Here is a 24,636-nt window from a genome sequence, read left to right on the forward strand (position 1 = left end):
GTTCCTTGTGTCATGTCTGTTGTGTCATGTGTTTTTCACGAGGTAGTGTATTGGTGTTTTAGAGCTTGGTGTAATTACAGTTCTGCCTTTTCACGCATAAGGTTGCAGCTCGTCCTGTCCTTGGAATTAGTGCTGTTATGGTTTAGTAAGGTTATGAGTGTGTTTTTGCACAAGTTTGTGTATAGTGTATTGCGGTGGAGTGATTGTGTGTTGGCTTTACTGAGGTGGCACCAAAACATCAGAAAGGGTGTAGAGCCTAAATCATGACACACTACCTCTTGAAGGATCTACATATAGAGCTTATGCATTTCTAAGGTCAACACTGGCATGGTATGGGAAAGGGAGTGGGAGTGGGGAAATACTACTGGAGTGGAAGAGGGAGTGCTGGGTAAGGAGGAAAGAAGGAAGGGAGAAAGAGCTGGCTTGATATCTCACACACATTCATTATGGTTATTCCCAAAAAAAGGCAGTCAAAACACACAGTGGATCCAAAAAAGTCCTCTCACAATGAGTGTCTTCCTGAACAAGGTCTTTATTAACAATGGCAGAATTGACCCGACACGTGACGTGTTTCGGCCGTGAGGCCTGCGTCAGGGGTCTATAAAATAATATAATGTACAAAAACATGCGTAAAAATACAATTATAATTAAAACCATAAATGAAAACATGAACATACATATAAAATTTCTTATACAGATTTAAACCATTCAAACATCAAAATGAAAGATGCCAAGTGTATAGGATAAAAATATATAATAAAATATATGAATTTATAACTTTAAATCAATAAAGAATTTAAATTATGTAAAGGTATAAAATTATACCACATAGAGATAATGAGGACAAGGCTTAAAATAAAGCCAGCTCTTTTTCCCTTCCTTCCTTCCTTCCTCCATATTAGCATATTCATTTGCATATATATATATATATATATATATATATATATATATATATATATATATATATATATATATATATATAAATGATATGCTAATATGCTCCGCCCCATCCTTTGCCCCCCACCCCCAAATGAAACAGTCAAACTACGCCTATGGCTTCAAACGTTGTACTCGATGCCTTGGGCCCGACCATAGCCCAGCCGCTTGTAGTCTGTGTCTTCATATGAAGAAACGGACCCAAGGGTCTCGAGAAACCCAACGAGAAAAGCTTTTTGGGGCTTGGTCCGATCGTTCGATGTCAACATTGGTACTGAGGTCAGTGACGTCTACATCGACATCGAGAGGAGCATCAACGTCGGGATCAGAGACCAACTCGCTGGGAGCAGTGAGGTGTCGAGTGGGTCTCCACCTGCCTCGAGGCCTCCTGTTTTGCAGGCCCCCTGGGACCGACCTTCGTCGGACCTGGCCCCGAGGAGACCTGAGGATTCCACGTCTTCCTCATCGGAATCGAGGAGTCTCGATGACGGGCGTCGAGCGAAGGCGAAGAAGCACCGTCATCGTTCTCCTTCGACACACGGTGCTGGGAGCTCTGGGGTGTCGAGGGAATCGGCACCTGAGAAGCATCGGCGCCAAGAGGATCTCTCCCCCTCGATACAGGAGGTGTCAATGCGTTGGTCTCCTAGCAGCTCGATACCTGCTCCCGAGCCTCTACAGATTCTGACACCGCCTGTTCCACTGACCCCGCAGCCTTCTTTGATGGTGGCTCCCGACTAGCGCATCCGGGCCTTGTTTCCAGAACTTCTGTAGGGACTGCTACGTCAGTCAGCTTCAGTGTTGGAGGTGCTTGCGCCTTCTGTATCATCTACTGCAGCGGTGTCTGGACTTTCTTCTGCGGTGAGGTCTCCGATTGCGGTGCCGCCTGCGGCATCAGCTACCACCGAGGTCGACTCCCCCTTCAATGTTGGTGGAGGGAGCTTCGCCGCAGTCGGATCGGATGTCGGCCTCTCGACATCGCCATAGAGGACATCGTTCCTCTGCGTCGAGGGAGGTTCAATGTTGAAGTACCTTGACACAGACTTTATCCTGCACTGAGCATTCGTGGGAGTCAGAGGAAGATCCCAGGTTCTTTTCTTCTGATGAGGCCTTTGAGTTTTCCTCTGATCCTTCCCCTCCGCCAGAGAGGAGACTATCTCCACCGGAGAGTATGTCTTTTTCCTCTTTTGTCCGGGAAATGGCTACGGCTATTCCCTTCCCTGTGGAGGTTGAGGATGAACCCAGGGCTGAGATGCTCGAGGTCCTGGATTATTCTTCTCCACCTAAAGAGGCTGTAACAGTTCCTCTGCATAAGGTACTGAAGGAAGTCCTTATGCAAAACTGGTTGGCCCCTCTGTCTGGCCCTGTGGGCCCGAAGAAAGCTGAATCCCAGTATCGGATCCACGGTGAACCTGAATTGATGAGGTCCCAGTTACCCCACAATTCCATGGTGATGGACTCTGCACTCAAGAGAGCCAGGAGTACTAGAGACTATGCTTCGGCGCCCCCAGTAAGAGAAGCTAGAACTCTTGATTCTTTTGAGAGGAAGAGATATCAGGCCGCAATGCTCGCCGCCACGATTCAGTCATACCAGTTCTTCATAAGCATGCACTTGCGGGACTCGATATGGCAAATATCGAGCTTGGTTGATGCACTCCCTATGGTGCTGGTCGAGCCTTTTCGCCAGGTGGTCAGGCAGCAGAAGGCGTGTCGCAAGTTCCTGGCCAGGGTTACGTTTGACACTTTTGATGTAGCATCCAGGATTGCTGCTCAGGGTATAGTGATGCACAGACTCTCATGGCTGCGTGTCTCTGACCTGGATCATAATGATGCTATGGATTCTCTCTCCCACCAGGCGCCTTCTGCTACTGCCTCCTCATCTAGGAGGTATTTTGGGGGGGAAGAAGAGTGCTCCCTATTCCTATCCTAGGCATAGGTACACTCCTGCTTCTCGGATGCCTGCCCAGGCTCAGCCCCAGCGCGCTCGTTCTCGTCAACAGCGTGCGACTAAGGCCCATTCTGCTCCCCAGCAAAAGCAAGGGACGGGCTTTTTACTGGCTCCAGTTAAGCATAGCCTCAATAAAAGTGTCCGTACCGGACGACTTGCCGGTTGGAGGGAGGTTGATATTTTTTCACCAAAGGTGGCCTCTTATAAAATCCAACTGGTGGGTTCTTCAAATAGTCCGGTTAGGATGCACCCTCAGTCTGGAATCCAAACCTCCAAATTGCCCACCAGGAGCTCATTCATACAGTTCCCAGCACAAGCAGGCTCAAGCGGTCGAACTACCAGGTGAAGAAGGGCTGGGATTCTATTCCAGGTGCTTCCTTGTGCAGAAAAAGACAGGGGGGATGCATTCCATCCTAGACCTAAGGGGCCTGAACAAATTTCTGGTTCAAGAAAAGTTCAGGGTGGTTTCCCTGGGCACCCTTCTTTCCATAATTCAGGAGAATGATTTGCTATGCTCTCTGGACTTAAAGGATGCTTACACACATATCTCGATACTTCCATCTCACAGGAAGTATCTTCAATTTCGGCTGGGAACTCAGCACTTTCAGTACTGTGTATTGCCTTTTGGTCTGGTGTTTGCGCCTAGAGTGTTTACAAAGTGTCTGGTGGTAGTAGCAGCGTCGCTACTCAGACTGGAATTGCATGTGTTCCCTTATCTCGACAATTGGCTGGTGAAGAGTACCTCGGAGGCAGGTGCTCTACAGTCCATGCGAATGACTATTCGGGTGCTAGAGCTACTGGGTTTTGTGATCAATTACTCCAAGTCCCATCTCACCCCAGTACAGAAGTTGGAATTCATTGGGGCTCTGTTGAACACAAAGACAGCTCGAGCTTATCTTCCCGACGCAAGGACAGACAACCTCCTGTCCCTGGTGTCCGTGGTTCGAGCGTCTCAACAGATCAGGGCTTGGCAGATGTTGAGACTTCTGGGGCACATGGCCTCCACAGTTCATGTAATTCCCATGGCATGTCTACATATGAGATCAGCTCAATGGACCCAACTTCCCAGTGGTATCAAGCTGCGGGGATCTAGAGGATGTAATCCAACTGCCCACTGACTTTCGGAATTCTCTTCAGTGGTGGATGATTCGATCCAATTTGACCTTGAGACGTCCATTCCAAATTCCTCAGCCACAAAAAGTTCTGACAACGGATGCATCCCTCCTGGGATGGGGAGCTCATAGATGGGCTTCACACTCAAGGAGCTTTTTCCTTTCAGGAAACAGATCTTCAGATCAACCTCCTGGAACTGCGAGCGATCTGGAATGCTCTAAAGGCTTTCAGAGATCGGCTGTCCAACCAAATCATTTTAATTCAGACAGACAATCAGGTTGCTATGTATTATACCAACAAGCAGGGGGGCACCGGATCTCACCCTCTGTGTCAGAAAGCCGTCCAAATGTGGCTTTGGGCGCACTTATCTGGCAGGTGTAAAAATAGTCTGGCCGACAGACTGAGCAGGATAATGCAACCTCACGAGAGGTCACTGAACATGGGAGTAGCCTGCAAGATCCTTCCGAGCATGGGGCACCCCTTCAGTGAATCTTTTTGCCACTCAGATCAATCACAAGGTCCCTCAGTTCTGTTCCAGGCTTAAGGCCCATGACAGACTAGCATCAGATGCCTTTCTCCTCCATTGGGGAACAGGCCTTCTGTATGTGTATCCTCCCATACTTGTGGTAGGGAAGACTTTACTGAAACTCAAGCAAGACCGCGGAACCATGATTCTGATTGCGCCCTCTTTGCCCCGTCAGATTTGGTTCCTCCTCCTTTTGGAGTTGTCCTCCGAAAAACCATGGAGATTAGACTTTTTCCGACCCTCATCACCCAGAACAAGGGGTCGCTTCTACATCCCAACCTGCAGTTTCTAGCTCTCACGGCCTGGATGTTGAGAGCTTAGAAATTGCCTCTTTAGGTCTTTCAGAGGGTGTCTCCCGAGTCTTGCTTCCAGGAAAGATTTCACAAAAAAGTGTTACTCTTTCAAATGGAGGAGGTTTGCCATCTGGTGTGACAGCAAGGCCCTAGATCCTTTTTCTTGTCCTACATGGACCCTGCTTGAATACCTTCTACACTTATCAGAGTCTGGTCTCAAGACCAACTCCGTAAGAGTTCACCTTAGTGCGATTAGTGCTTATCATCGCCGTGTAGAGGGTAAGCCTATCTCTGGACAGCCTTTAGTAGTTCGCTTCATGAGAGGTTTGCTTTTGTCAAAGCCCCCTGTCAAACCTCCACCAGTGTCATGGGATGTCAACGTCGTTCTCACCCAGCTGATGAAAGCTCCTTTGAGCAACTGAATTCCTGCCATCTGAAGTACTTGACCTGGAAGGTCGTTTTCTTGGTGGCTATTACTTCAGCTTGTAGGGTCAGTGAGCTTCAGGCCTTAGTAGTGTATGCACCTTATATTAAGTTTCATCACAACAGAGTGGTCCTCCGCACTCACCCTAAGTTCCTGCCAAAGGTGGTGTCTGAGTTCCATCTGAACCAGTCAATTGTCTTGCCAACATTTTTTCCCTGTCCTCATACCCGCACTGGTGAAAGCAGTTTGCACACCTTGGATTGCAAGAGAGCATTGGCCTTTTAATTGGAGCGGACAAAGCCCTTCAGACAGTCCGCCCAGTTGTTTGTTTCTTTCGACCCCAACAGGAGGGGAGTCGCCATCGGAAATCGCAGAATCTCCAATTGGCTAGCAGGTTGCATTTCCTTCACTTATGCCCAGGCTGGGTTGACTCTAGAGGGCCATGTCACAGCTCATAATGTAAGAGCCATGGCTGTGTCAGTGGCTCACTTAAAGTCAGCCTCCATTGAAGAGATTTGCAAGGCTGCAATGTGGTCATCAGTCCACACATTCACATCTTACTACTGCCTTCAGCAAGATACTCGATGCGAAAGTTGGTTTGGGCAGTCAGTGCTGCAGAACCTGTTTGGGGTTTAGAATCCAACTCCACCCCCCTAGACTCATTTTTGTTCTGTTCCAGGCTTCACTCTCAGTTAGTTGTTTATGGCTTCAGGTCAATCTAGGTTATGTCCTCGCCGTTGCGAGACCCAATTGACCAATGTTCATTGTTTTGAGTGAACCTGGTTTCTAGGGATACCCCACATGTGAGAACAAGCAGCCTGCTTGTCTTCGGAGAAAGCGAAGATACTTACCTGTAGCAGGTATTCTCCGAGGACAGCAGGCTGATTGTTCTCATAAACCCGCCCACCTCCCCTTTCGAGTTATTGTTCTTTGTTTGTTTATAAGCTTTTTGATTAAACTGAGGAGGCACGCTCACACGACAGGCGGGAAGTCATCCGCACATGCGTGGTTCGCGCTCCAGAAGGCTCTGGCAAAACGTTTTAATTTTGCTGGTGAACAATTTGCCGTTTCCTGGTCCGTCGACCCACATGTGAGAACAATCAGCCTGCTGTCCTCGGAAATACCTGCTACAGGTAAGTGTCTTCACTTTACTGGTTGGTTGACTCCTAATGCGTAACCTTGCATTACGTAGCTGTAATTCGGGTTCCTCTTTCCCACATGCATCACTTTGCACTTGCTCACTTTAAACATCATCTGCCATTTAGATGTCCAGTCTCCCAGTCTTGTAAAGTCCTCTTGTAATTTTTCACAATTCTCTTGCGATTTAACAACTTTGAATAACTTTGTGTCGTCAGCAAATTTAATTATCTCCCTAGTTACTCCCATCTCTAGATCATTTATGAATATGTTAAAAAGCAGCAGTTCCAGTACAGACCCCTGGGGAGCCACACTATCTGCCCTGGCTCACCTTTATCCACATGTTTGTTCACCCCTTCAAAGAAATGTAGTAGATTGGTGAGGCAAGATTTCTCTTCAATAAATCCATGTTGGTTTTGTCTCATTAATCCATACTTTTAAATATACTCTGTAATTCAATTCAAGCTTCTCCTTCTTACCTACAAATGCACTCAGTCTGCTGCCCCTCACTACCTCTCTACCCTCATCTCCCCTTACGTTCCCGCCCGTAACCTCCGTTCACAGGATAAATCCCTCCTCTCAGTACCCTTCTCCACCACCGCCAACTCCAAGCTCCGCTCATTCTGCCTCGCCTCACCCTATGCTTGGAACAACCTTCCTGAACCCTTACGCCAAGCCCCCTCCCTGCCCGTCTTCAAGTCTTTGCTTAAAGCCCACCTCTTCAATGCTGCGTTCGGCACCTAACCCTTACCGTTCAGTGAATCCAAACTGCCCCAATTTGACTGCCCCTATCGGACCGACCGTTCACTTGTCTATTAGATTGTAAGCTCTTTGAGCAGGGACTGTCTCTCTTTGTTAAATTGTACAGCGCTGCGTAACCCTAGTAGCGCTCTAGAAATGTTAAGTAGTAGTAGTAGTAGTAGTAATTTTAGTCGTTATAATAGTCTGTATTATTTTGCCCGGCACCGACATCAGACTCGCCAATCTATAATTTCCCAGATCACCTCTAGAACCTTTTTAAAAAATCGACGTTACATTGGCTACCCTCCAATCTCTGATACCATGCTTGATTTTAAAGATAAATTACTAACAGTAGTTCTGCACATTCATTTTTCAGTTCTGTCAGTACTCTGGGATGAATTTCATCCAGTCCAGATGATTTGCTTTTCTTTAGTTTGTCAAATTGTGCCATTACATCTTCTTTGTTTATAGAGATTTCATTTAGCTTCTCTGACTCTTCTGCTTTGAGTACCATTTCTGGCACCGGTATCTCTCCTAAGTCTTTCTTGGTGAACACCGAGGCAAAGAATTCACAAAAGAATGTACTAATGGTAATGGAGGCTTTGGTGAGTGCTAGACGATTCCTATAACATTATTTCAGAAGGAGCTTTGCAGGTTACAGATGATCCCAGAGTATAGGAGCAAAGCAGCTGGAATGTCTGAAGAGGTGGGACCATGTGACTCCTGTGCTTCAGTTTCTGCATTGGCTCCTTATTTTAGTAAAAATGCTGATTTAAGGCCCTTATGCTGGCCTTTAAAGAATTACAGGGGATGCACCAATGATGTGGGGAGGTGAGAGCTGGTGTATGCTTATTCTCCAACCTGTTCTATTCCCTCTTTAGTGCATGTTTGTCCAGCTTACAGCTGCAGGCCAGGACTCGTCCCTCCAAGTGTCTTTACCTGGCTCACAGGAGTTCATCAATTCTTGTCATGAAACAGATGTTTACAGTTGAGTCCTTCTTCCCCACCATGACTCAGCTATCTGCAAGATTGAGCCACACTCACTGGAAATTCAGGTTGGTTTTGCGGTTTCAATTTTTGTGAGACTTGAAACTAGGGTTACCATATGGCTCCAGAAAAAGGAGGACGGATTGAGCCAGCCGGGTTTTACTTCCATTGCTTTCCATTGAAAGCAAAGGAAGTAAAACCCGGCTGGCTCAATTACTTCCATTGAAAGCAATGGAAGTAAAACCCGGCTGGCTCAATCCGTCCTCCTTTTTCTGGAGCCATATGGTAACCCTACTTGAAACTGCAAGACCAGCCTGAAATTCTGACAACCGCAAGGCTCATACTTACAAATAGCCGAGCCATGGTGGGAAAGCAGGAATCTCAATGTTTCTTCTGCAGTTGAAGCCAGGTTAGAGAAAAAGACAGGGTGAAGGTTGGGGGGGGGGGGGGGTCATACATGAGAGAGCAAGAGAAATTGATGAAGGGGAAGTACATAAGAGACACTGTATGAAGCTGGGGGTACAAGAGAGAGAAAGAGCGTCTTGATGAAGTCTGGGAGTATATGAAAGAGAGAGAGATAGAGACTTTGTGAAAGTTGGGTATATGAGAGAGAAAGCGAGAGAGTATGAGTGCGTGATTCACAGAGAGTGTGACTGTGCATGTTGCAAAATATAAAATGTGCTTCCCCCCCCCCCCCCCGATCAAAAAAACATTGGACAAGCGTGCTTTAGAGCATTGCAGGGTAGTGATTCCTTTGCAGAAGATTGTGTTTGCTGTAGTTCTAACCTTGTGGAATATGTTACCTCAGGAAATTAGGTGGTTAAATCTTTTGATTAGAAAGTAAAAGCATGGGGGTTTTTATAGACCAGATTTTGGAATGAAGGGTTAATTTAAGGGGTGGTTAGCTTATATATATTATTTATGATTATCTTGATTATATAATGTAAATTGCTGTTTTTATAGCTTCTGTGATTATTTATAATGTAAGTCAATGTGGGCCATATAAGATAATGTCTGCATAACAGAATAAATGAAAGAATTATGCCTAGCCCCTAAAAAATGTAAAAATTTGATTTTATGGACTTCCCCCTTAATTGACTGCTGTTACACATGCAGTTTTCTGAAGTATAGTACTTATGCTTATAAGTTTTAGTAGGTTGGAAAAGTAGGCCCTTACATGTGTAATCACCAGCACTTGTTCAGACAAATTGCCCAGTGATACTGCACTTTCTGAATATGTATTTTTACAAAATGCTTTCTCCTGCCACATATTTACGGTAATATACATTTTTTCCTGTGGCCTTATATGTATTTTAGTAAAAACTCTGTATTCTAATAGGCTGGAAATTGGAATGTCCTGACTTGGTTGTCCCATTTTGCACAAGACATCTAAACCAAAATGGGACTTTGAGACTTCTTTCCTGAACAGAAAGGCAAAATTGAAGCCCATTTGTTTAAAAAAAAAAAAAGAAGATGTAAAGAAATGTTAGAAAAAAATTATTTGCTGAAATATCTAGATTTGCAGTATGTCTTTTCTATAACAGTGTTTCCATATTTTAGGTCTGGATCTCCTGTCTTGGACAGATGATGGGCAGTTGCTAGCTGTATCTACACAGAGAGGATCACTGCATGTCTTTCTCACAAAGCTGCCAGTCCTTGGTGACACTTGTGGTACAAGAATTGCATACCTTACTTCTCTTCTTGAAGTTACTGTGGCCAACCATATTGAAGGAGTATGACATTCTCTATTATTTTATTTCACATAGAGGGGCATAATCGAAAGGGGCGCCCAAGTTTTCCTGAGGACGTCTTCGCAGAACGTCCCCGCGAAGGGGTGGGGAAACCCATATTATAGAAACAAGATGGGCGTCCATCTTTCGTTTCAATAATACGGTCATGGACGCCCAAATCTCAACATTTAAGTCATCCTTTGAGATGCTCGTCCCCGATTTTCGGCGATAATGGAAACTGAGGACGCCCATCTCAGAAACGACCAAAATCCAAGCCATTTGGTCGTGGGGGAGCCAGCATTCATAGTGCACTGGTCCCCTTCACATGCCAGGACACCAACCGGGCACCCTAGTGGACTTAAAAAGCTCCCAGGTGCATAGCTCCCTTACTTTGTGTGCTGAGCCCTCCAAACCCACTCCCCACAACTGTACACCACTACCATAGCCCTTAGGGATGAAGGGGGGCACCTAGATATGGGTACAGTGGGTTTGTGGTGGGTTTTGGAGGGCTCACATTTACCACCACAAGTGTAACAGGTGGGGGGGGGGGGGGGCCTGGGTCTGGGTCTGCCTGCCTGAAGTGCACTGCAGTACCCACTAAAACTGCTCCAGGGACCTGCATACTGCTGTCATGGAGCTGGGCGAGATATTTGAGGCTGGCATAGAGGCTGGAAAAAATATTTAACATTTTGTTTAGGATGGGAGGGGGTTAGTGACCACTGGGGGAGTAAGGGGAGGGTCATCCCCTATTCCCTCCGGTGGTCATCTGGTCATTTAGGGCATATTTTTGTGGCTTGGTTGTTAAAAAAAAAAAAAAAAAAAAAAAAAAAGGACCAAGTAAAGTCGTCCAAGTGTTTGTTAGGGATGCCCTTCTTTTTTCCATTATCGGCCAAGGACGCCCATGTGTTAAGCAGGCCCCAGTCCTGCCCTTCGCTATGCTTCCGACACGCCCCCGTGAACTTTGGTCGTCCCTGCGACGGAAAGCAGTTGAGGATGCCTAAAATCGGCTTTTGATTATGCCGATTTGGGCGACCCTGTGAGAAGGACGCCCATCTTCCGATTTGTGTCGAAAGATGGGCGTCCTTCTCTTTTGAAAATAAGCCTGATAGTAATATTGTAATATAGGTGATGACTACAGATAAGAATATAAGATGTGTCATGCTGGATCAGAGTTATGGTTCACCCAGCCCTGCATTATGTCTCCAACAGTGGCCACTCCAGTGGCAGTAACCCAAAGAGTATATCCATTGATGGTTGCTCCCTGGGATAAGTGGAGGCTTTCCTAATTCTACCTAGCTAAAAATGGTTTATCCTTTTTTTTTTTCTCCAAATCCCTTTTAAATTCAGCAGTGTTAGCTGCCTTGATCACTTTCTCTGGCAACAAATTCCATCTCTTGATTGTGTGTTTGGTAATCTGCTACCTAGTTATTTTGTGGTCTTTTTAGTACGATCTAAAAATATAATTAGTGGTTCCTGTTTACTTGTTCCACTGCACTCATGATTTTATAGACCTCTATCAAATTCCTTCTTAGCCATCTCTTCTCCAAGCTGAAGTGCTATAGCCTGTTAAGCCCTCCTTCAGAGAAGAGCCTTTCCATCTCCATTATCAGTTTGGTTGCCCTTCATTGTACATTTTCTAGATACTCTATTTCTTTATTGAGTCAGAATGACCAGAACTACACTCGGTGCTCAAGGTGTGATTGCACCATTACATCAACCATCCTGGGCTGGAGCACTTTAGCGTGGCCTTATTTGGAACCAGATAACTCTAACCCCTAACCTGTTAGGCATCATTTCAAGTAACTGCCAAGACCCCCTCACCTCCTGGAATTCTGAATGCTTAGCTGACCCTATTCTTCTGCATAGTAGTGCAGACCATGTAATATTTGAGCCATCAAACTAGTACTAATTTCTTATATTCTGTTTGCTATTTTGAACACTGTTGTACACTGAACTGATGATTTTAACATATTGTCCTCCAGTCTAGTAGCCCCTATGGTGAAATGGATGAGAGAGATTGCCTGGAAGGAGATTATCATCCAGATGAGGGAGGACATGATCCTATAAGCAGGACCTGCTGCCCTCTAGGTATCCTCTCATACTGAGGGTGTCCCTCTAGGGGCTTTTCCCAGGAAGGAAGGATGAGTTTGGCCATTATAGTTAGCAATTCAAGCATTAGGCACATACAGTAGATAACTGAGTGACTGGTGGGCATGAGGCTCGCTTGGTAACTCATGGGTCATATAGATGAATTTATACAGTGCTGGACAGGAGTCAGATGTCTTAGTACACGTGGGTGCCAACAATATAGAAAGGTATGGAAGGAAGTTTCTGGAAGTGAAATGTAAAGGGCAGTTCTATGAATTGACGCCTAAATATGGGCACCAATTGTGGCATAAGTCAGTGTTTCCCAAGTCCGGTCCTGGAGTACCCCTTGCCAGTCAGGTTTTCAGGATATCCACAGTGAATATGCATGAAAAAGATTTGCATATAATGGAGGCAGTGTATGCAAATCAAGTTCATGTATTTTCATTGTAGATATCCTGAAAACCTGACTGGCAAGGAGTACTTCAGGACTGGACTTGGGAAACACTGGTGTAAGTTATAGAATATTAGCACCTACGCACATGATTAGTGCCATTAATTGGCTATTAGGTGCATAAGTTCTGTCTAGATGTCTTGGATATGTGGGATATAAATTTGATAAATAAAATAAATAAGTGCTAGGCGCTCTTCACTTAGCTCGTAAGTACGAGAGGGTGCAAACATGGTGGATCATAGGCGTGTCTGAGATATGTAACTTATAGAATATGAGCTCATTTAAGGTCACAATTAGGCACAAACAGTGTAACTGTTGGTGCCTAACTTTAGCATGCCGGTGTTCTATAACAGAATCTTGACTCCAAGATGCTGTTATAGGTTTGGCGCTAAGCACATGGCATAGGGCTGCCTAAAGACACCAATTTATAGAATTGCAATCTTAGAATTTTAGGTAGCAAGTTGAAATCCAGAATCTCCAGGGTAGAGAAGTGATCCTTGTTGCATGGTCAGGACACAAGAGGCGGGCAGAGCTCTAGAGTCTCAATGTGTGGATGAGACAGTGGTGCAGGGAAGAGAGATTTAGGTTTGCTGGGAACTGGACAACATTCTAGGGAAAGGAGAGCCTATTCTGAAAGGATGACTCTACCTTAATCAGGGTTAAAACAAGCTGTTGGCACATAAAGGGTAATTCTATAATCTAGGCTCCTGCATTTATGTGCCCCTTGCATGTACACTTACCCAGAAAAGTGCTAGCAGGGCACCTATGTTCTATTCTGCAAACACGCTCAGTTTACTTAGCACATATTTGCAAGGAGGATATACAGACTGGCAGGACTTGGGCAGGGCTCCCAGTTATGAGCATAACTTATGTGCTGTGGGCACATAATCGTTAAATGTGCCAATACTGGATATACTTGTATTCTATATATTTATTCCATTATTTATCCTATCCTCCCAACAGCGCCCAGAACAGGTTACATAATTACATTCATAAAATGCTAATTAACAGTACAGCATGTAACAAAATAAAGTAAAATTAAACAGTTCCAGCCTGACGATTTCCATTTCTACTCATCAAATTGCTAGATTAAAACAAATAATTTTTAACAGCCTTACGAAATCCCAAAAGATCATTAATGGATCTCACAGAGGGAGAAACCTTGTTCCACTATCAGATCATAAAATAAGAGTACTCTCGAGAGTGAACACACTAACTGAAAGGATCTGGCAGGAGGTAAAAGATAAAGGCTCTCACTCTGAGAACGCAATGATCACTTAGGAGTATAAATTGGCAGCTTATCGGAAACATATCTTGTTGCCATGCCATGAAACACTTTAAATCCCAACACCAGCAGTTTGAAAATGCAACATTTTAAAATTGGAAGCCAATGCAAAGAAGAAAGAATAGGTGAGATATGATCTCATAAACCTAAATTCTTCAAAAGTCAAAACAGCTGCATTTTGAACACACTGGATTTTTTAAAAACTCTTATCAGGTAACGCCACAAACAATGCATTTCAATAATCAGTGCATGAAATTACATAGCATAAAGCAACTGAGCAAACTCAGACTCTGTAAAATAAGTATAAATCCTGTGTAATTGGCATAGATAGTAATATGAAGAAGAGACCAACTGAGAAATATGGTTATCAAAAGTGAATCCATCATCAAGCAAACTCCCAGACTATGTACTTGGTCTTTTGCCAATATATTAGACCCCCCCCCCCTTGATAAAAATGGATGAGAAAAGTGACATTTACCTCTATGAATCCTTAAGAATTCGGTTTTGGATGTGTTCAGTTGTAACTTATTCAACATCATCTAGTTTTTTATTTCAGTTGGACAAATCTGCAGTTTCTCAAATTGGCCCTTTTGGGCTGATTTCAACAAATTAAATATAGTAACATAGTAGATGACGGCAGAAAAAGACCTGCATGGTCCATCTAGTCTGCCCAACAAAATAACTCATATGTGCTAATTTTGTGTATACCCTACTTTGATTTGTACCTGTGTTCTTCAGGGCACAGACCGTATAAGTGTGCCCAGCACTATCCCCACCTCCCAACCACCAGCCCCGCCTCCCAACCACCGGGTCTGGCACAGACTGTATAAGTCTGCCCAGCACTATCCCCGCCTCCCAACCACCAGCCCCGCCTCCCACCACCGGCTCTGGCACAGACCGTATAAGTCTGCCCAGCACTATCCCTGCCTCCCAACCACCAGTCCCGCTTCCCATCACCGGCTCGGGCACAGACCGTATAAGTCTGCTCAGCACTATCCCAGCCTCCCAACCACCAGCCCTGCCTCCCGATCTCGACTAAGCTCCTGAGGATCCATTCCTTCTGCACAGGATTCCTTTATGCTTATCCCATGCATGTTTGAATTTTGTTACCGTTTTCATTTCCATCACCTCCCGCGGGAGGGCATTCCAAGCATCCACTACTCTCTCTGTGAAAAAATACTTCCTGACATTTTTCTTGAGTCTGCCCCCCTTCAATCTCATTTCATGTCCTCCCTCTCGTTCTACCACCTTCGCATCTCCGGAAAAGGTTCGTAACTGAATATCATCAACAAATGAGTGGATATGGATTCCATATCTCAATGCAATGTCAGTAATTGGATGACATAAAGATTAAAAAGCAGTGGTGACAATAGAGCACCTTGTGGTACACCATATTTAAAAAATGTAGGTTTAGAAAGCTGAGATTCAACAAACACACTCTGGGACCTATTCTCTAAAAAAAAAAAAAAATCTAACCAGAGTAGTCCCATAACCCAATTTCCATTAATCTGGTTAATAGAATTGAGTAACCAAGTGTATCAAAGGCGGCACTTAGGTCCAGTAGAACCAATAAGACATCATTCCCTATAACTGTTTCCAACAATCATCAACAATGTCCAACAAAATAGTTTCTGTACTATGGAACTACCTAAAACCAGACTTAAACTCGAAGTCCCTGCTTCTCAACAGAATCAAGCAGTTGTGTTAAAACCACCTCTTCTAAAACTCTAGATGAAAATGGCATTTTAGACACCAGCCTAAAATTACTCGGTACCAGACTACCCAGGTTTTGTTAGGTTCCTACTACACGTCCTTGAGTGCCTAAATGTAGGTGCCCAGTTGTAGAATTACCTCCATTGTTTGTGTATTTTATGGGTAGGCGCACATATAGGTAGAGCCTGGGTGGAGCATGGACAGGAACAGCAAACACTGAATCGCATGGTCCCTCAAAAACAGATATTGGAAGGGTCCTGTAAGTTACGCATGTATCACTGGAACTTATGTGCACACAATAAGTGCATGTGCCTAAATTACAGGTACAAATTTTTGCTGTTAGCATAGTATTCTATGAAGGAAGGTAGGCACCAGGGTTCTTATATTGAATAGATTCCTACCAGATACTCAGCTATATAATTATCCCCAAAATGGGCACTTATTTGAACATCTCATATGCATATTTTATAAAATCACACCAAAGCATGGAGTTAGCATAAAAACCTTATATGTAATGAATACTAATGATATGGAATGATGGCACAAACTGTTTGCTTGAGAAGCCCACCCAGCTCTCACTTCCTGTCCTTGAATGAGGCCAAGGGAAAGAGTTCACAAACAACAAGCGTGGAATAAAAAGAAAGACGACCCTACACTTAACGCCTGGAAACAACTTCAAAGAAAATATAAATATACCATAAGACAAACCAAAAGATTATATTACAAAACTGAAATTGGACCAACCTACAAGGACACACATAAACTCTTCCAACTCGTGAACAAGCTATTAGATATCACACCAGTCACAACCAACAACAAAGATACACCAGGAGCAGACAATCTCGCGAAATACTTCAGTGAGAAAATCGTACAATTACGACTTAAAATACCTGTCAGTACCATCGACTACGCCGAACTCCTCGACTGTCTAGACCCAGACACTGGAATATACCCAGCAGACAGAACCTGGACCAACTTCGAGATATTATCGGAGGATCCCATCTCCCAAACGCTCAAAAGATTTGCCAAATCTCATTGCAAATTAGACATATGCCCAAACAACCTAATGGCATCTGCCCCTCAACAATTCATAACAGATCTTACGAACCACTTGAATTATAGGCTACAAAATGGACTCTTCCTGAAGGAGAAAGGAAACATTCTACTCACCCCCATACCCAAAGATGCAAAGAAAAGTGCTAGTGAACTAACCAGCTACAGGCCAGTAGCATCCATTCCCTTAATAATCAAAATAACAGAAGGGATGGTAACCAAACAACTTACAAACTATTTAAACAAATTCTCAATACTACACGATTCCCAGTCAGGATTTTGATCTAACCACAGTACTAGTTACTCTAATGACAAAATTCAAACAAATGATCGCAACTGGCAAGAACATACTGCTTTTGCAATTTGACATGTCCAGCGCCTTTGACATGGTGGATCATGGAATACTACTACATATCCTCGAGTACTTCGGAATTGGAGGCAATGTCCTCAATTGGTTCAAGGGGTTCCTAACCACACAGTCATACCAAGTGATATCTAACTCGACTACATCAGCCACATGGATACCTGAATGCGGAGTTCCATAGGGAATCCCTCCTCTCACGGACCTTATTCAACTTAATGATGATATCCTTGGCCAAACTACTATCAAACCAAAACCTCAATCCATACATATACACAGACGACGTAACGATCCACATCCCATTTAAACAAGATTTAAAGGAAATTTCCAATGACATCAACCAAAGTCTATATATCATGCATTCACGGGCGGATGCATTTCAACTGAAACTCAATGCAGAAAAAACCCAATGCCTAATACTCACCTTTCCACGTAACTCAAACAAATTCACCACCATTAACACACCAAAACTGAAACTTCCAATTTTGGACACCCTAAAAATTCTTGGAGTTACCATTGATAGACACCTAACACTTGAAAACCACGCGAAAACACAATCAAGAAGATGTTCCACTCAATTTGGAAATTAAAAAGAATAAGACCTTTCTTCCCTAGGACCGTCTTCCGTGGCCTGGTACAATCAATGGTACTCAGCCATCTAGATTACTCCAACGCACTCTACGCTGGCTGCAAAGAGCAAATAATCAAGAAACTTCAGACAGCCCAGAACACTGCAGCTAGACTCATATTCGGCATAACAAAATATGAAAGTGCTAGACCCCTACGAGAAAAGCTACACTGTCTCCCACTTAAAGAACGCATCACGTTCAAAATATGCACCCTAGTTCACAAAGATGCATATTTTCAAAGCACTTTGGGAGGCTAAGTTCCATAGGTTTCTATGGAACTTTGGGAGGCTAAGTGCTTTGAAAATGAGCCTGAATATCATCCACGGAGATGCCCCAGCATATATGTCAGACCTGATAGACTTACCACCCAGGAACGCTAAAAAATCATCCCGCACATTCTGTAGCATGATATAAGTTTGATTGTGAGAGTTATTAATTTTGCTGGATCAGATCTAAATCATATAAAATATACAGCATCAAAGACTCTACCCCCCCCCCCCCCCTTTTCCTCTGGAAAACTACTAGCTGGGTGGTTACCTAAGCCCATCAACACCTATCCAAAGAATCAATCACAGAACAAAAGACAGTGAAACTCCACCTATTACTCAGACTCAGAAGCCCATCTATCAGACAAAAGAAGCTCAATCACCCTCAGACAATGGACCAGCAGATGTTCCTTTCATAGACAGCTATCTCAGAGACTGCAGTAACAAAAGACTACACCTCCATTTTCAGACAAAGACTAAGCCCATCTAAGCTCAATCACTCTCAGACAATGGACTAGCAGATGTCCAGGCAGGAAGTCTTGTGATGTCATTGAGCATGTGACCTGTTGCCATGCTCCATCTCAAAGCCAGATGCCCAGGATTCAGCTATCCAGGAGCTTTCCAATTGGACCAAGGGCAACCACCTGACTTGAGTCTAATGCCCAGTTCAGACACTTTAAAAGCAGGGGCTCTTTCTTTAGAATGAGAGTTCTTCCTGGCTGTTCCTGAGTTCCTGATGCTCCTGTCCTAGTCGCCGCTGCCCTGAATTGATTAAATCTAAAAGCAAGCTAGAATCCTGACTTCTCAAGCTGGACATCACATCCACCTTAAAAGAAACTCCATCAGACAGCAAATCTACAAAGAAACCTTCTGTTCCAGCAAGATTCTCCTGCATCACTCTCCATAGCAGCCTCCATCAATGTGAGTTATCCAGCTTAATTTACAATCAAACCTGTTATTTTGTAGCATACTTCCATTGGTAAAAGATCCTTTCTAAAACTACCTCTCTATTGTAAACTTATTACCTTGCCTGTACTAGAAATAAACATTTTCTTTTAAAGTTAACTATCTGGCCTTTATATTGGGAAAAGCACATGTTCTCACATGCAAGCTCCAAATGCTCTGAGCACATGTTACCTTTTAAAGTTACACTGATAGCTCATGTTCGCTTTTTAAACTTAGTGCCATGCTTTGAGCACATGTTCCAAAACGTACAGGGCAGGTTAATGTAATTAATTCAAATTTAGTATATAAAATTCCCCTCTATTCTTACATGATTATTATTCTTAACAATTTACCTTTAATTGGAATAGAATAAGTATGTATAAGACTAGAGAATCGAATTAGAATTGGAATTACAATTGGAATATAAGAACATTTCATTTTGTAATTCTTTGCGACCACATGCTCTGAGTAATTCCCTCTGTTAATACATATCCTATTATTAACTAGAGAAATATTATATTATAAATGTATTCGTTTCAATTCCTCAACCTTCACTTCCCTAATTGTAAAGGTCTAAAATACAAACTAACGCATGCGTCAACCTTTTCCTACTTGAGCACACAATTCTGGAACGCGCTGCCATGCAACTTAAAAACGATCTATGAACTAATTAACTTCCGCAAACAACTGAAGACCCATCTCTTTAACAAGGCATACCACAATGATCAACAAATGTGAACTCCTCCACATATATCCAGTATTGTCCTATAATATTTGCTTGTTATACTAATCTCATGCTTTTTCATTATCATGCTACCCAAGGTCCTTCCACTATCTCCACTATTCATGATGTATTGTAAGCCACATTGAGCCTGCAAAGAGGTGGGAAAATGTGGGATACAAATGCAATAAATAAATAAATTACTAGAAAATGGCAAAAGCTTTTGGAAGTAGAGTCCATTGCCTTTGCTTAACTTTAGCAAAATGACTCCTCAGCTTGCCCCTTTTATTAGAAAAGCATTAAGTCATAGGTTACCAGGTGAAGATTTATGAGAATAAGAACTGTGCTTGGAAATGGCCCACATTATTTCTGCGTGGCCAGGGATCGGGGAGTATGTAAGCTAAAGGTGTATATTATTTTCAGTTCCCTGTCCTTTCCCTCATTTACAAAATAGACTAGTCATGCTAGACAACTTCTGGCTTCTGGACAGGACATTCATTAATAAGCAGGCTTAGACTTGTCAGTTCAGCAAGAAAAGCACTGGTTCACTTTTTCATTTTATTTTCCGTTCTACCGTTTAACTCTTAATACTCCCTTCTGTACTGGGGGTACCAGTCTCATAAATATTCTCAATATCATCAGCTTCCACCCTATAATTCCATATGGAATCACCAATTTGTGCTAAGCAGACTAATTCAGTCTGGGAAGGAGTGTGTGATCCGTCCATCATGGTCTGTTCTACCAGCATTTTAACACTAGGCTTGGACAGTAAGTCCTGAGTCATTTCCCATATAGAGCAACAACATTGTATGCAACAACAACCAATAACTAGGGCCATAACTAATCCAAAAATGGTTTCTTTCATTGTACAGAGCCATCTGGTATTTGGTAACCAGCTAGTAAGCCAATCAGTAACGTCATGTAATCAATTTTGTCCTGTAATGGAGTATTGAAATCCCAAGGATAAGTTACTAAGGGATTTCAGTGTTTGCATAAGAAGTGAGGTTGATAGACTTGGCTAAAGCACGTGCTAAATTTGTTGTTTCAATATGTACATAAAGCCCTAAACCTGGTACCCCAACTAAAGAAGCTTCTGTTTCTGAGAACAGCTCTTACACATTCAAATATACTTTAAAGTTTCATCCTGTCAAGAACTTACCACACCTAAGGGAAGAATTCAACAAATCTTTCACCCCTAGAAAGAACTGCAGTCTACATGCTCTCCTAAAAAGGCTTTACCAGTGCAGACTGGGTTATTCTGAACATCTCAGGCTGTGCTTATGAGTAGAGAGGTATTAAGGTCTAGGTTGACCATGTTAGAATCTCTCACACTTTCACATTCAACATTCAACACCCTAATCCAGAAGCTTCCACCTCTGGACGGGGAAAGTGGTTGAGTATCCATTATGAGGCCGCATCTGTTGCATTAACCATGGCTCCCATCCCTTATCAGCATGTAGTATCTTCACTTGTGCCAGGTCTCACTTCAGCTGGGCAATAAGGAGAACAGGGAGAAAGTCTCTTGACATGAGCACAAAAATATGGAACAGACATAAGAGTCAATCCACAGTGCACCTGGGCTTGATAAGCCTCGGTTGCCTCACAATTCCATGGTGGTGGAATCTGCTCTCAAAAAGAGCCAAGAGACTATGTCTTTGCGCCCCCCAGGTAGAGAAGCTAGAACCCTGGATTCTTTTCGGAGGAAGATGTACCAGGCTTCAATTCTCATCTCCTGAATACTACTTATCATTTCTATAGCGCTATTAGATGTACGCAGCGCTGTACACTGAACATATAAGAGATCGTTCCTGCTCTACAGAGCTTACAATCTAATGATACAGTCATACCTGCTCTTCACGAGCATTCGCTTGTGAAACTCAGTGCGCAAGTTGTCGAACCTGGCTGAGATGCTCCTTCTGGAGCATGCCGAGTCACTTTGCAAGTTGGTCAAGCAGCAGAAGTGTTTCTGACTTGGAACATTCTGTTGAACAGAGGTTGGCGGATGCACCATGCTGGGGGGATAACCATTTTGTAGAGAAGATTGAGGAGGTCACTGACCAAGTCAGAAAAGACACTGATACCATCTCATCTCACTCCCGCCGGGGAGCCTTCTGCATCTACCTCCTCAGCTAGGAAGACTTTTGGCAAACCAAGGAGTGCCTATTCCTATCAGAGGCGTAGGTACATCCCCTTGGCTCCCCAGCTTGTTCAGGCTCAACCCCAGCATGCTCGTTCACAAGCAAGGGATGAGCTTTTGACTGACTCCAGCAGAGAATAGCTGCAGTAAAAGTGTCCATCCTAGACAACTTGCCAGTCAGGAGAAGGCTAAAGTTTTTCCACGAAAGGTGGCCCCTTATAACCTCTGACCGGTGGGTTCTTCAAATTGTCCATCTTGGATACGCACTCAGTTGGTATCTCAAACCTCCAAATTGCCCCCTGAATGCTCATTCGTTTAGCTCTCAGCAAAGGTACGATGGGAGAGATAAGAGGAGAACCAGGAGAGGACAGAGCCCTGGAACCCAAAAGAGGACAGTGTGTCCAGAAGTAAGTTGTGATTGACAGTGTCAAAAGCTGCGGAAAGGTCGAGGAGGATGAGGATGGAGTAGTGACCTTTGGATTTGGCAAGGAACAGGTCATTGCAGACTTTAGATAGTGCCATTTCTGTCGAGTGTAGGGGGCGAAAGCCGGATTGAAGCGGATCGAGGATGGCATGAGAGGAGAGAAAATCAAGGCAACGGCTGTGAACGGCGCGTTCAAGTATCTTGGAGAGGAAGGGTAGGAGGGAAATGGGGCGGTAGTTGGAGGGACAGGTAGGGTCAAGTGATGGTTTTTTGAGGAGTGGTGTGACTACAGCATGCTTGAAGGTGTCAGGGACAGTAGCAGTGGAGAGAGAAAGGTTGAGGATATGACAGATGGGGGGGGGGGGTGACTGTCGGAGAGATGGTGTTAAGTAAGTTGGTGGGGATGGGGTCAGAGGAACAGGTGGTGCATTTCGAGGAGGAAAGAAGATGGGCGGTTTCCTCTTCGGTGATAACAGGAAAAGAGGAGAAGGAGGCCTGGGTTGGTTGGTTGAGGGAGTGGGTTATAGGGTGAAGTGGAGGAGATGGTTTGGTGGTGAATTCGAGGTTGATCTTCTGCACCTTGTCGCGGAAATAGTCAGCCAGTGATTGAGGAGAGAGTGAGGGGGTGGGGTGGGAGCGGAGGGCACTTTGAGGAGGGAGTTAAGGGTGGCGAAGAGACGACGAGGGTTAGAGCTGAGGGAATTACTCAATTGGGTGTAATAGTCCTGTTTGGCGAGGAATAGGGAGGACTGGAAGGAGGATAGCATGAATTTTAATGGATGAAATCAGTATGGGTGCAAGATTTCCTCTAGAGGCGTTCAGCCGATCGGGCGCAGGAGCGAAGGTATTGGGTGCAAGGGGTCAGCCAGGGCTGGGGATTAGTACGCCTTGTGGGATGAGAGATGGATGGTGCAAGGGTGTCCAGAGCAGAGGAGAGAGTGGCATTGTAAGTGGAGACAGCCTTGTCGCCAGACTCGGAGGACATGATGGAAGGGAGGAGATTAGAGATACTAGAGGATAAGGTGGTTAGTGGTTGGGCGGGACTGCAGGGGAGGGTGATGAAGTGTGAAGGTGATCAGGTGATGGTCAGAGAGAGGAAGAGCTGAGGAACAGAAATTGGAGGGTGAGCAGGTAGAGGAGAGGACGAGGTCAAGACAGTGGCCAGATTGGTGAGTAGAGGTGGTGGAGCTCAGTTGGAGGTTGAAGGAGGAGGTTAGAGTGAGGAACTGAGAAGCGTATGAGTCGGATGGGTTATCAGTGTGTATGTTAAAGTCTCCAAGAATGAAGGATGGGGATGAGGGCTCAAGAAAAACGGAGAGCCAAGCATCAAAGTCGGTAAGGAAGGAAGATAGGGACTTATCTGGGGGGCGGTAAATGACTGCAACTCTGAGTGGCAGCAGGTAGAATAGACAGATGGAGTGAACTTCAAAGGATGAGAAGCAGTGAGACTGCGGTAGGAGGAGAGGTTGAAAACTGCAGGAGGGCGAAAGTAGTAACCCGACGCCGCCACCGCGGCCAATTGGGCGGGGAGAATGGGAGAAAAGATAGCCTCCATGGCATAGGGCCGCGACTGAGGCAGAGTCGTCAGGGGTGAAACAGGTTTCATTTAGGGCGAGGAGTTGGAGAGAACGGGAGATGAAGAGGTCATGGGTAAAGGAGAGTTTGTTGCAGACAGATCGGGCATTCCATAGGGCGCACGAGAAGGGGAGGGAAGAGGGGGAGAGGAGTGGAATGGAAATGAGGTTGGAGACATTCCAGAGTGGTCTGCATAGATAGGATGAGGATTGGTGTGGGGGACCTGGATTGGGATTGATGTCCCCTGTGGATAGTAGGAGAAGGAGTAAGTGAATACGAAGAAGGGTAGGGGAGGTAGGGCGATGAAGGCGGGATGTGCATAGGAGGAATGGAGATGGGTCCATTCCTCCTATGAAGTTGTTTGCTTCATGAGAGGGTTGCTTTTGTCAAAGCCCCCTGTCAAACCTCCACTAGTGTCATGGGATCCCAACGTCGTTCTCACCCAGCTGAAGAGAGCTCCTTTTGAGCCACTGAATTCCTGACATCTGAAATACTTGACCTGGAAGGTTGTTTTATTGGTGGCTGTTACTTCAGCTCGTAGGGTTTTTGAATTTCAGACCTTAGTGGTGGATGCAACTTGTACTAAGTTTCATCACAACAGAGTCGTCCTCCGCACGCACTCTAAGTTCCTGCCGAAAGTGATGTCCAAGTTCCATCTGAACTAGTTGATTGTCTTGCAACATTCTTTCCCCAACCTCATGCCCATCCTGGCGAATCCTTGGATTGCAAGAGAGCATTGGCCTACTACATGGAGCGGACCAGGCCCCACAGGCAGTCCATCCAACCTTTTGTTTATTTTGATCCCAACAGGATGGGGGTCACCATCGGGAAATGCATCACAACTGGCTGACAGATAGCATTTTCTTCACTTATTCCCAGGCTGGGCTGGCCCTAGAGGGTCATGTCACGGCTCACAATGTCAGAGCCATGGCTGTTCCGGTAGCCCACTTGAGATCAGCCACCATTGAAGAAATTTGCAAGGCTGCAACATGGTCTTCATTCCACACATTCACGTCACACTACTGTCTTGAGCAGGATACCAGACATGACATCCAGTTTGGGCAGTGTTGCAGAATCTGTCTGGAGTCTAAAATCCAACTCCTCCCTCCTAGGCCCATTTTGGGTTAACTTTTGTTATGTCCTTGCCATTGTGAGG

At 44.6% G+C, this 24,636-nt stretch overlaps 1 protein-coding gene across 2 annotated transcripts in view; it reads left to right on the forward strand.

Annotated features, from left to right (window-relative positions):
* The window catches only part of WDR19 (WD repeat domain 19), a 565,820-nt gene that overhangs the window by 141,922 nt on the left and 399,262 nt on the right, over nt 1-24,636 (forward strand). For both annotated transcript variants that reach the window (XM_030191304.1, XM_030191303.1), the window contains exon 11: nt 9,663-9,835. In XM_030191304.1, the coding sequence (XP_030047164.1) occupies nt 9,663-9,835 (173 nt within the window). The remainder of the gene's footprint in view (nt 1-9,662; nt 9,836-24,636) is intronic.

The sequence above is a fragment of the Microcaecilia unicolor genome, chromosome 2 (genome assembly GCF_901765095.1).
Source record: "Microcaecilia unicolor chromosome 2, aMicUni1.1, whole genome shotgun sequence".
Taxonomy (NCBI): domain Eukaryota; kingdom Metazoa; phylum Chordata; class Amphibia; order Gymnophiona; family Siphonopidae; genus Microcaecilia; species Microcaecilia unicolor.